The 13,390-nt window shown below is 42.7% G+C and overlaps 1 protein-coding gene across 5 annotated transcripts in view; it reads left to right on the top strand.

The window, feature by feature from the left end:
- The window catches only part of grin2bb (glutamate receptor, ionotropic, N-methyl D-aspartate 2B, genome duplicate b), a 154,509-nt gene extending 142,469 nt beyond the window's left edge, over positions 1 to 12,040 (top strand). For 3 of the 5 annotated variants that reach the window (XM_076885003.1, XM_076885002.1, XM_076885004.1), the window contains exon 16: positions 4,894 to 12,040. In XM_076885003.1, coding sequence (XP_076741118.1) covers positions 4,894 to 7,263 — 2,370 coding nt within the window. In that variant the 3' untranslated portion in view covers positions 7,264 to 12,040. The remainder of the gene's footprint in view (positions 1 to 4,893) is intronic. The other 2 variants (XM_076885006.1, XM_076885005.1) reach the window with 2 other exon arrangements.
- The last annotated feature ends 1,350 nt before the right edge of the window (positions 12,041 to 13,390 follow it).

The raw sequence follows: 13,390 nt of genomic DNA, 5'->3' as shown, positions 1-13,390 counted from the left end.
GTGCTTCTGTCTGCTAGAAATACCTGCACTTGGAGCTGAGGTGAAAAGCGAGCCATCGTCAAGAAGCGAGACACAGAAATCATTAAGATTTGGACACATTTTCAGAGCCTCTCTCCTGGAAGTCATTCATTGTGCCGTGCTTGTTTGTAAGCAGAGGGAGTTAGCATGCTAAAAATGAAACCTGAGAGAAGCTGAAACCTTTTTTTTTTTACCTTGTCACCTCCTCCCCATGTAAATTGGGTCCATATAAATAGTCATTTGAAGTGTCAAGCATTTGCATAATGTTACCTTTTAAGAAGCAGGTTGCTGTTGTATGCAAATTGCCTTAGTTATTATTGCCCAGGAAAAAGGGACACTGCTGTTTATGGGTTTGGTCTTAAGGATGAAGGTGTTTCTAATTGTAAGGTAATCTGGTTTACACCTACTCAGAATGACCAGAAGGACAATAAAAGAGAGTGCAGGCCATAAGCGCTACTGAAGCACACTGTCTTCTGTGTTTTTGAAATGGTAGCAACCTCCATCTGTGTTAGATTTCTTTTTCTTTTTTTTTTTTACAAAGCGTGAGAAGAGCTTGTCACTTGTTGAATTAAATAAATTCTAGTTGCAGACAAATTTCAGAATTGTCTCCTACAACTCAAGAGCGGATTAGTCAAGCAGATGTATGGGCAGAAATCTGTGCCATCAGAAACTGAATTTGAATAAGTTCAATTTGAATTTGAATTGCTCAGATTGAATCTGAATTGTAACTTGAATAAATGCTTTTGAAAACTGAATTTGAATTAGTCTAATTTGAAATTGAATTTATGGTTTGAAAATGATCATCACTAAATTGAAATTGAATTTTATATTTTGAAAATGAATTGATTTGCTTTGAAACTGCATTTTATCCTTTAAAAATTCAGCTCTCGAATAATTTCAGTTTCACTTCTCACCATTCAGTTTCAGTTCTACAATTCAATTTCAGTTCCAAAATTCAGTTTTTTGGAACTTACATCCGGTTCCGGTTCAAGCGCAGATTAATAGAACTACGTTTTACTAGCGGACCGAAAGTGTCACCGACGGGCATCTACAGCGTCTTGAGCTGAATTAAGGCTTCAGAAGTCATTCGTCATGTCGAATGACCAGCGGATAAACTCTCAGGTTGGTAATAAATGTATTACATGTATAAGAACAAGCGTCATGTTAACAAATGATAGCCGTACAGTAACTGTTATGCTTATTGTAGCTGTTAGCTAAAAACGCTAATTTAGCGTAGTTTGCCCTGAATTCAGCTTTGACAAACAAATATGATCGACTGTTTCTAGTAGAATTCCAAAGTTGTCATCTTGGACCCTCTCAGAATGCTTGCAGAGACCCCTACAGTAGGGAAACATGCAAAACGGTGGCCAAACCTTTGTATTTTAGCTTTATTTATGCCTTACACAGCATCTCAACTCTTTAGCTAACTTCATAACTTTAGCTAAAGTGAATAGTTAGTCTAATTCATTAGTGCAGCATTACTGGATCACCTCTGTTTGAAGTGATATAATGTGATATACAACTATCACTGAAACAGCAAACTTTGTAAATAAGCAAACAACACTTCTCATTCTCTAAACGTTTGGCCACAGCTGTAGATTACACTATCAGTACTTGTTCACTCTTGACAATAATTACATTTCTAAATTTACTTTGTGCATTTACAGGTAAACAATATCTAATATTTTATCTAAATGACTGCTTTGTCTTTGAAAAGGGTGAAGAGCCTGAGGCCGGTGACAGTCCAGTTCTACTCTTAAGTACATCCTTACAGTGGCTCACAGGACAAGGCTACATTCCTGTCCTGCCAGAAGAGAAGACAAACTTCAGAGTCTTCATGCAGTTCAACCACACCTGTCATATTCCATATGACAGGGGTCTCAAACTCCAGTCCTCAAGGGTCAAAGTGTCATGCAACTTTTCCATGCCCTCGAGGACTGGAGTTTGAGACACCTGCCGTATGGTGTTCATGCTGTTTTCTACCCCACAGTTACAGCATGTCTGACTGCCTGTTCAGCATATGCAAAAATATATGAGTTTAAGCATGTGATGACTAAGGCCTTCCATTATGGTGTTTGTCATCACATGTCACAGACATCTGGATGATCATTTGGAATAAATAAAATACTAAAAACATGTTACTTCATCTTTTATCTTTATTATTATTATTGTTATTGTTCTTATTTTACACTTTTCATTGTTAGGCATTAGGTTTATTTGTAGTAGTCCTTTCCAACGTCTTTCCCTCTTCCATGTTACTGTGTCAGCTTGTCAGCATCTATTTGGGTTTGGAAGTGGAACAGAAAGTAAAGAAATCCAAAGTGCCATTAAAACCAGCAGAGGTTCTTATATTTCAGAAGAAGGGATTAATTCAAAAGAAATGACCTCAATGCCATATTTTATTTAGGAACCCTAGAGAGCACTTTGCAAAATAACACATTCTTATAATTTCACCCTCAGATGAGCCAAGCTACGACTGTCAGGGAAGGTGATGTAGGTACAGAGCATATGAGAATGGTTAAGTTAATGTCTCTTGTCTATATGAAGGCACAAGAGGGATCAATGGCAAGGCGTAGAGATTCAGTATCTTCAGTCTTCAGTGGACACTCCATTTCTGGCACAAAACACCTGTAAAAGATGGTCGATTTAGGAGGTGACCCGACAACTTCAGCCTGTCAAACATAGTAATGGAGCAGTGTGTTTTTAAAAAGCAAAAATCTAATTAAGCATGCACTCAGTACCCTAAAAATTATTATGGTAGTTAAACACAGTGCTAGTCACATATCATATCTGCACTAATGAATTAGACTAACTATTCACTTTAGCTAAAGTTATGAAGTTAGCTAAAGAGTTGAGATGCTGTGTAAGGCATAAATAAAGCTAAAATACAAAGGTTTGGCCACCGTTTTGCATGTTTCCCTACTGTAGGGGTCTCTGCAAGCATTCTGAGAGGGTCCAAGATGACAACTTTGGAATTCTACTAGAAACAGTCGATCATATTTGTTTGTCAAAGCTGAATTCAGGGCAAACTATGCTAAATTAGCGTTTTTAGCTAACAGCTACAATAAGCATAACAGTTACTGTACGGCTATCATTTGTTAACATGACGCTTGTTCTTATACATGTAATACATTTATTACCAACCTGAGAGTTTATCTGCTGGTCATTCGACATGACGAATGACTTCTGAAGCCTTAATTCAGCTCAAGACGCTGTAGATGCCCGTCGGTAACACTTTCGGTTCGCTAGTAAAACGTAGTTCTATTAATCTGCGCTTGAACCGGAACCGGATGTAAGTTCCAAAAAACTGAATTTTGGAACTGAAATTGAATTGTAGAACTGAAACTGAATGGTGAGAAGTGAAACTGAAATCATTCGAGAGCTGAATTTTTAAAGGATAAAATGCAGTTTCAAAGCAAATCAATTCATTTTCAAACCATAAATTCAATTTCAAATTAGACTAATTCAAATTCAGTTTTCAAAAGCATTTATTCAAGTTACAATTCAGATTCAATCTGAGCAATTCAAATTCAAATTGAACTTATTCAAATTCAGTTTCTGATGGCACAGATTTCTGCCCATACAGATGTCTGTCATACATTTCCATGCCTGTTTGAAGATTGTAGCTGCGAGAAATATTTCCAAATGGCAGGGCAGGTCACATAAAGCAAGAAGGTGACAAGTGATGGGACAGCAAGGGGCTAAGAAAATTCAGAGACAGATCAAAAGATAAGTTAGCAACAGTCATGATAAAAGAATAAAACTGGTAACAGGACAAAGGGTAGCAGAGAACAGACAGTGGTGTGCCTAGAACCTGTGTTTCATTACCTTTCACTGCAGCTGTAGTAGCGATAGATGCAGACAGATAAAGACAGACAATCCCATCGGAGCGGCTGCTGCTCACCAAAGCACCCGGAAACGGAGATAAGGCAGACCCAAAGACAGAATGGAGGCATAAAGGAAAAGAGGGGGTGGGGGTGGTTGACGAATCGCATTCATGAAAGTGACTAAGAGGCCGACGGAAACAGTTTCTGACAAGTTGACGCCTTTGAGGAATACTGGCCTGCACACTGGCTGGTGGGTAGTGCGTCCTCGACCTTTCAGAGTTGGCTGTTGCCTAAACCACAGATTCCCCCAGCCCCCATTTAAATATGCTTGTTTGACTCCACTCGCAAAATCTTCCGCTCACATGAAAATGCTGCTTCTACTAACCAACCATAGCAAACACACACACACACACACACTGATGGATGGTGACCTTATGAGTAAAATTTAGTCAGTGGTTATATCTTTTACCTGTGAGACAAAAGTGATTGATCCCTATTGTTTATAAAGAGAAACAAGTAAGTAGAAAGACAGCAAGGCGAGTGTCTGCTAAATTTAAATGACATTGATCAAACCTATTGACTCACTTGCTCCCCTTGTGATATCAATTAAGGCTCTGATCTGCTCTGTCTCTTCTCACTCAGTTCTCTGTGTCTGAGGTTGAGGGCTGAGCAGCAGCTGTGAGGGTCCTCGTCGTTCCCCAGAGAAAATTCATTTATGAACTCAGACCCTATTACTGTTTAATAGTGTGTAAACAAGAGGGTGGTCATAGAGAACATGGCAATGCATTAACCTCTCTGCCTCTGCCTGTTTCTGTTTGCCTCCCTCTCCCTCTCTCTGTCTGTCTCTGTGTCTGGTATCTGCCTCCGTCTCTCTTAACATTAAACCCTCCTCTGGTTCTTGACTCCTTACTCCTGCCACACATTTTGCTGTTATTGTGATCTCTCTTGGGAGTCATACCTTATCACACTCACTCTTTCTCCCTTCCATGGTCTCACCCTCTCTTTATCTCTCTCTACCTTCCCTTTTCTTCTCATTATCAATCTGCAGGGTATCTACAGCTGCATCCATGGAGTCCAAATCGAGGAAAACAAGTCCACCATAGACTCCCCCTCATCCACCATAAAGAAGAACATGAACAACACTCACTCGAACATCCTGCGGTTGCTCCGCACTGCCAAGGACATGACTGCCGTTCCGGGCGTTAACGGCTCTCCACACGCCGCCCTGGAATATAGCCACAGCGGCCGTGAGTCGGCTATATACGATATCCAGGAGCACCGGCGCAGCCTGGTGGGTCACCCTGTAGACTGCAAGTCTGCGCCACCCTACATGCCAGAGGACAACATGTTCAGTGACTACATCAGCGAGGTGGAGAGGACTTTTGGCAACTTGCCCCTGAAGGACAGCAACTTGTACCAGGACCATTACCGGCACCACCACCCGGCTCTGGGTATGTCCGGCCCCCCGCCAAATAGGCCGCGTAGCTTAGGCAGCGCTAGCTCGTTGGAGGGGGGCATGTTCGATTGCGACAGTTTGGGGGGAGGGGTAGCACCTATCTTCACCACCCAGCCCCGCCCCTCCATGACTCACAGGAATACCAGTAAATTTGACCTGATCGCTGGCCACACCCCTGCGGATTCCAGCCAGGGTGGGTTCAAGGGCAGCAATGTGTACGGCAGGTTTTCTTTCAAAGGAGGTGCATCCAGCACGGGGCTCATCGGGGGGCATGACAGGTACTGTGGGGGTGGGGGAGGCTCAGGGGGTGACGATGGGAACATTCGCTCTGATGTGTCGGATATCTCCACGCACACCGTCACCTACGGCAACCTGGAAGGAAACGCCAAGCGGCGTAAGCAGTACAGGGACAGCCTGAAAAAGAGGCCAGCCTCTGCCAAGTGCAGACGGGAGCAGGACGAGATAGAGCTGAGCGGCTTCAGGAGGAGACCCCACCACCACACCGTCCACCACCACTTCCCCCACGGGCCCCAGGCACACCGCACGGTCTCACCACCCCTGGAGCGGAAGAGGGGAGGAGGAGGGGGTAATGCTTCACCTTACTTATTCCGCAGGGATAAAGAGAACCTGAGGGATTTCTATGCGGACCAGTTCCGCTCCAAGGAGGGCAAGGCCATGTGGGAGCAAGAGGGTGGAAGTGGTGTGGGCGGTGGTAGCGGTGGTGGTATCTGTAAAAGCTTAGTACCTGTGGAAGACTTCCTCAAAGGTAAAGAAAAGAAATCGGATGGGCTTGGTCCGGTGTCGGCAGGGCAGCAGGCCCACACCTGCTGGGAAAAGGGGGTGTCAGGGATAGGAGGGGGTGGCATAGCAGGGGGTGACTGGGAGTGTCGTAACTGCCACAGTGTGTGCCACCATAGTGGAGGAGGCAGTACTTGTCCAGTTAGTGGAGTTGGGGGGACCAGCAGTCGTCCCAGCTCCGCCACATCCAAACGCTGTGACTCCTGTAAGATTCAGCCGAGCAACCTTTATAACATTAGTGAGGATAACAACATGATGTTCACTGGAGTTAAGGGTAGCGTAGGACCCAGCCAAACACAAACTCAGGCACAGCGCAGGAAGCTAGGGCCGGGCGGGAGGGTGTTACGGAGGCAGCACTCATACGACACATTTGTGGACCTGCAGAGGGAGGGGGCAGGTCGCATGGGGATGGGTGGGGGCGTTGGGGGGCAGTTTCAACAGCCCCGGAGTGTGAGCTTGAAAGACAGAGATCGCTCCATGGAGGGCCCCAGCCCTTATGCTCACATGTTTGAGAGGTATTCAGGTGATAGAGAGTCTCCAATGTTTGGAGGGATAGGCGGGGATAGGGCCAAGGGAGGCTCCTCCTGCAGTTTGTTCCGTGGAGGCGAAGGTGGGTTGCATCGGCGGTCGGTGGGGGAAAGAGACCTGAGGGACAGAGATAGAGCTATGATGGGAGGTGGGGGCTGTGGTGGTGGTGGTGGTGGTGGTGGTAGCAGAGGGGCCGGGACTTACTCCTTGTCTAAATCTCTCTACCCAGATAAGGTGAACCAGAATCCCTTCATCCCAACCTTCGGCGACGACCAGTGTCTTTTACACGGTGCCAAACCGTACTACATCAAAAAGCCACAGACGCAGCAACAGCAGCAGCAGCAGCAACTTCTCAACAACAGCCGAGGAGGAGGGGACTTCCGCAGCTCCATGGGAGCAACTTCCTATTTGCCCGCATCCGCCACAGCTGGGGTGATGTCCAATGTGGCCCCCAGGTTCCCCCAAGAGCTGTGTCTGGGCGGGGTGGGAGGGCCCATGGGGAACCACCACGGGGGCAACAAACTACTGCCTGGGGGCAGGGACACGTTAGGTTTGGGGCAGGGACAGAGACCATTCAACGGTGCCAGCAATGGACACGTTTATGAAAAGCTCTCCAGCATTGAGTCAGACGTTTGAGAGCGAAGATAGTGGAAGAAAGAGAGAGGCGAGAGGGAGGAGTTGAAGTGGGCGAAGAAAATGAGGGGAAGAGGAAAAAGCAGAAACAGCACAGGCTGATGACCTCTCTGCGTGAAGAAAATGACAAGGCACAATTGTGTGTATGTGTGTGTGCGCGCGCGCGTGTGTGCTGTTCTCACTCCACTAAATGGAAAGAATTTGGACAATGCACACAGGCCACTGCCGGCTAAGCTGTGGTGAAGTCCGGCGGGAGACAAGTTTTTAATGAGAAGAGAGGATTCTGGTGCTGCTCCGATGCTCAGTGAAAGATCTAAAGGGAGGGAGGGAGGAATGGGAGGGAAGTAGTAGGGAAGGGGGGGTGAAATCAAATTTCCAGCCTCTGCTCTCGTCACATGCTCTTTGTCTTTCCCTCCCTCCTGCAGCTCCTCAACACCAAAACAAACGTTTTGTTTAGCAACGGAAATACAATCATGAATGAGAAATCAACACTTCTGCTGAAGTAACAGGGTACACTAACAATAACTGTATTGATAATGTTAATAATATTATTGAATATTATTCCAGTGTTTAATGATGATCGGTTTGGATTGTTTTTAAAGTTTATTTATTTGAATAGTTCATGTTACATATTTGTATGATGTTGATTCTTTCTTAGCTTACCAATTTACAGGAGTCTGATAGACCCGATGTCGGTACAGATCTTTTTTTTCGTGGGGGGTGAGGGTGAGGGGGGGTTCCTGTAATTTGGACTCTTCTTTGCTATCAATTCTTCATGTTTTTTGTTTTGTTTTCTTTTACTTTTCTCACTTTTGATTGCTGTGAAGTGTACGTGAAAGGCATGATTTGCTGAGTACATCGTGTGTACTTGGAAAATTTGCAAAGGTCTTTTTTTTCTCAGCTGCAGAAACGACATCATCATACTGATTTGCCGTTTTGCTGTCATTTCTTTCTGCCTGGCAGTTCCAAATGGGTCTCACATTTTGAGCTGGATGTGCCTTAAAGGACTAATACTGATTCTCCATCTATCTTCTGTTGGAAAGACAGATTCACCTGCGAGTAATTAATCAATTGGTTTGAAAACTGAACATCCAAGTCATCCAATACGAGAGCAGAGTTCGAGGTGTTTAGCTGACTGTATAACACAATGCTAGACACGGAGGAAGCTTAAATTTGCACTTTGATCCCCGACCAATAAAAGAAAGCAGCGGCAGGATCGCACAGTTTAAATGCAGAATCGTCTTCTTGTATTAACGCCACAGTTAATCTAACCACAAGTAATTTTCCTTGAAATCATTTACCTCCACAAGCTTCATCACTCCTCCCCTCCTCATAACAGATGACCCAGAAGTCAACTATCCATTAATCATGTGTAAATCGTATTTAATGTCCTCTTGTTGCTGCCGTGGCGTTTCATTGGGTCTGGCTCAATTGGCCGTGACAGTTTTTCTGTTCAGGACAGGAACATAATGGACTTTCAGAGAGAGGCCTCTGTTTCTGGTATGAGCAGTTAATTTTTTTATGATTACTGTTACAAGCCTTGCCTGCCACATTAGATAGTCACATTTGAGGAATGGCAAGTGGGGTTTATCGCTGTATTGTGCAGGTGTCAACGACCACAGCGGGCTCGTGAATTTTTTTTAATACACAGTCCCACATAATTATCTCATAACTCAGAACAGTGCCACCGCAGTTTAAAAGACACTTTTCAGAGGATCTGTACATTTAAAAAAAAGTTTGCAGTCAGCTTAGCTGAGCATAAAGATTGAAGATAACAAGGGGAAGTAGCTAACCTGGCTCTATCTTGGAATAATAAAATCCACATATCAGTGCCTCTAAGGCTCACTAATAACATGTTGTATCCTATTAGTTTAATTATCTCAAATTGACATAAATACTTTTTCAGAGAGCTTGTAAGCTGTTGCCATGCCAGAAACTTCCATTTTTAGCACATCCAGCCAAAGGTCCAATAACCTTCTGCCACGGAAAAGCATCCATCCACAATTCAAAAGAATCGCTACTCCTCCGAGAGTATTAGTTAGATTTCAGTGAAATGTGCACACAGTGATCCCCTAATCAATCATCCAGATAGTGCTCAAGGTCAGGGTCACATTTGTAGGGCTCATAAGCCTACTACATCATTGATGTTCTGGTTTATTAGCAAGACAGTGACTACTGTTTTATACTCCTGTTTTGAAGCCTTAATCCTAGTTTTATTGAACTCATCGTCTGTTTTTATTTCTTTCTGGGAGCAGAAGTGACTGTTAGCATGGTGAATCTATTCACTGGACATATAATTCATTGTAGGCATACTGCTCTTTACCTATAAGAGCTCAGTAACATAGAAATAAAATACCACATGGTTTGGACAGTTTGTTACAGCATGTGCTTTCTTTACTAATATTATTAAAATTGCTTCAAAAGCCACAAAAACTGTCAAAATGTCGGGTTTACTGAATTAGCTGAAGTTAACCCTAGCACACAGCTAGTAGCCTAGCTTAGACTAGCCCCTCCCCCTGTCATTCCAAACAGCAAATTATGTGTTGGCTAACTATAAGATTTTATTAAATTTAAATGGATGAGTTATACAAAAGAACCTCTTCCAATTTATAAAAGAAAAAATAAGCTATAAAGACCAAAAACTGTTATTTTTTTAATAAATTTATTTTTTATGTAAAGTCAGCCAACTTAATATGGAAGTCTATAGGGAATTGTTTACCTCGAAACGCCATTAAAGGAACTACAAATCAAATTCAGCTTCATTTTTCAGCCCTGGGCTTGCTGGTTGGTCTCCAGTTTATGCTAACCCAAGCTAATTGACTGTAGCTTCATAATATCAACCTTCTAATCTACATTAGCAACATGTCAGCTTTTTCCTCCAGGTTATTATCCTGCAGTGGACCTGGATATATAATAAATGTACCCCTCTGTGCTCTCGGTCATCCTTTCTACACTCATCATTAACAAATCCCTCAAATAAAACATAAAAAAGAAATCTCAGTATGTACTGTAGCCCTGATTTATCCCTCCACCCGGCCCTAATCTGTTTCACATGCTGAGATTTTTGATGAAGAAGAGAATTGGCCCTCAAGTTCAAGGTCCTGTGTGGATTGTGTCAACTGCAGACTTTTGTAAGGGGGGAAAACAGAGTAAAGAGATGTAGGCGCACTAAAATAAGGTGGGACGCTGTGTGAAAAACACCACCTTTATTATCGATTGACTTATTTTTATGTTGCTAAAAAAAAACCAGGCAGCTTCCAAATCCACATCAGACACTCAGATGATCTCTGCTCTGACTGAATATGAAGGTGAAAACTAAGTTGTGTATTTCCTAAGTTTCCTGCTCTCTCTGTCCTTTAAATTGTATTATTATTCATGAAAAGTATATTCTACTTAAAGTCACTGGTCCAGTTTGACTTGAAGTCATGTTACCAAACCAAATTTTGATATCTACAAAGCACAATCCTGTCTGAATGGATCTAATACTTAGTTTGTAGAACATCCCGGTCAATTTTTTAGAAGACTTTCCTTCCCTTGGTGGACAAGTCAGTATGTATGATACAAGGGTGATGATGAGGGGCGGGGGGTGTCCAGTGTTTGTAAGCACTTGCATGTATACACTTTTCTTTATTTCTGTTTTTTAACTTTCAATTTTAGCCCAAAAAATGTGTGTTCTTGAATGATATTTGGAATTTTATCACTTTCACTGGTACTGATGATCCATGTAGTACTATAGGTGTGTGTGTGTGTGTGTTTGTGTGTGTGTGTGTGTGTTTTTGTAAGAGAAGAGCGATCTAAAAGTCAAAATTTTTCAGTTTCACTCAAATGCCGAATCTGAGTAAAACTTTTCACTATGGTAAAGATAGAAGACACTTTTCTTTTCTTTTTTTTTACTGTTAACCTTATATAACTTTCTTGATACTTTGTGGCTCAGTTCTTGCTTTACACACTCGCTGTCACTTAAAAAAAACTTTTTTTCCCTCTCATTTCAACAATTTTTTCCCTTTTGAATATAGCTCATTATTTCTGTTATTGTATGTGCCTGAAAACATACGCTTGATTACCTCTGTGTGTGCTCATATGGGAGACAGAGTGCGTCTGAGAGATATAGCTGTTTGTTGTACATGTACTATAAAGCTGTATGTAAATACTTTACCTCACGCTCATGGACTTTTGATAAAAACCTGTACAAAACAACAGCAGAGAGTACATCTATTTGGGATAAATCTTTCATTCTGAGATCCCCAATGCAGAACTGCTTTTTGTAATGACTTCAGGCCAGGATACGTGCAGTCATTTATTATCACACAGATAGTGCACACATTTAACGAGTGTTGCGTTTTGGGGTTTTTTGTTGTTTTTTGACCAGTTAAGAAGGCTGTTTTTTTTTTCTCGCGAGGGGAGATCGTAAACCACCGCCAATAATTGCTACCCAGAAAGCACAATAGATTATCTATTGCATTTTTACAGAGGTGTGGTCTCTTTTTTTGTCCCTCTTTAGCTAAATCTTCTGTTATGTTGTGTTTGGTCACAGAGGAGATCGAACAAATCTATTCCCGAGCTGTACAGATTGTGAAAAATGTACATATGTCAAAAAAATCTAGTTCATCCTTGCATTTTTTTTGTATGGAGAGAAATTACTTGTGTGCAGAGAGTATTTCAAATTTGATTGAATATTTAGTAATATTGAAAAATGAGATTAAACACAGTCAATGTGAAAATAAGTGCTGAGAAATATTATTCTTCTGTCTCTTTGGAATAAAAGTGTTAAGTATTAATAAAAAATAAGAAATTTCAGCTGGTTGGTCTTTTCTTTTTCTCCTGCAGTTTATGTGCATGTCTGTAGGTTGACCGTGATGTCACATGAAGGGATCACATTGCTGTGTCCATGTGCGGTCCTGTGACATTATGGCTGCTGCAGAATGCCATCTTTTTTGCTCTTTCATTGCATCTTTTGCTTGTCATTCTCTGTTTTCCAGTGGGAAGAAAAAAACCACAAAGAGGCATGAAAGAGGCAGAGGAGATAAGGAGAACAAAAAATAATGGGAGATATATTGAGGGAAAGGAGAAGTGATGCAAACTGAACCGAGCAGCAGAGATCAAAGCCCCCAAAAACCTCTCTCTCCCCCTCCCCTTACTCTTCAGACTCTCTCTTTACTCTTGTCCAGCAACAGGAGTTATTTAAAGAAACCAGCCGGTTTGAAAATGTACCGATGCCTTGCCTACAGATTTGGAGGGAAGGTTTTTTTTAACAGCTGCAGTCCTGGATGGTTGAACAGAACAAGGTGAGGCATAGGTAGAAATAACCTTTTCATAAGTTAATCAGCTTCTGAAAAAAAAAAAGGAAAAACATCAGCCTTTTTTTTTTTGCTTACTTCTTCGATCCCTCCATCAACCCAACAACCCCAGGATGCATTGCAACACATGTAACTACTTCTTGACAATTAACTGTTACCTAGCAACTGGCTCTTTTTGCTGAGATGGGGAGGGGTGTAGAAAGAGAGACGGGGAGGGAGATTTATACAGTATTCCCACGGCATCTTAACTGGATTGGATGCAACAATGCATTGACAATACAGTACCAAAATGGAAAGTACAGCCTGAGCTGAACGCCCACACGTAGCAGCGAAGAGGGAAGGGGGCGTGCAGGGAGAGGAGGGGGGGAAAGAGAGGTGTGGTGGTTTGATATACAGTATGGGGGTGGGGGGATCACTGGTGGAAGATTTAAAAAAAGGAAGGAATTAGCGTGCAGCTGCAAGTTGAAAGTGAGAAAAAAGGGAGAGAATGGACACGCCACCCTGCAGTATGAGATGAGGATGATAAGTGAAGTTGTAGAAGAGGAGTAGGGAGAAGCTGGTTGCTGTAGAAACACTTGGCAAAGTTTTAATGAAGGCATAAAGTTGGCTGTCTGCACTCAAGACGCACACACACGATCACCATACGCAAACAAACATTATAATTATGTTAGAAAATAATGGGCAGCCCCTGCTGGGCCCACGAGGGTCGTTCCTGGACTTCAGCTGAAATAAATAAATAAATGAAGATCAGCCTCCGTGAATCGGTGTAAAGCCGCGTGTGATTACGGCGGCAGACGAGCACTGACACCCTGTGGCAAAAACAGGGCATCCGC

The sequence above is a fragment of the Maylandia zebra genome, linkage group LG6, assembly GCF_041146795.1.
Source record: "Maylandia zebra isolate NMK-2024a linkage group LG6, Mzebra_GT3a, whole genome shotgun sequence".
NCBI lineage: Eukaryota > Metazoa > Chordata > Actinopteri > Cichliformes > Cichlidae > Maylandia > Maylandia zebra.
Note: the sequence above shows the minus strand (reverse complement) of the source record. Positions and strands in the feature narration are given on the sequence as shown.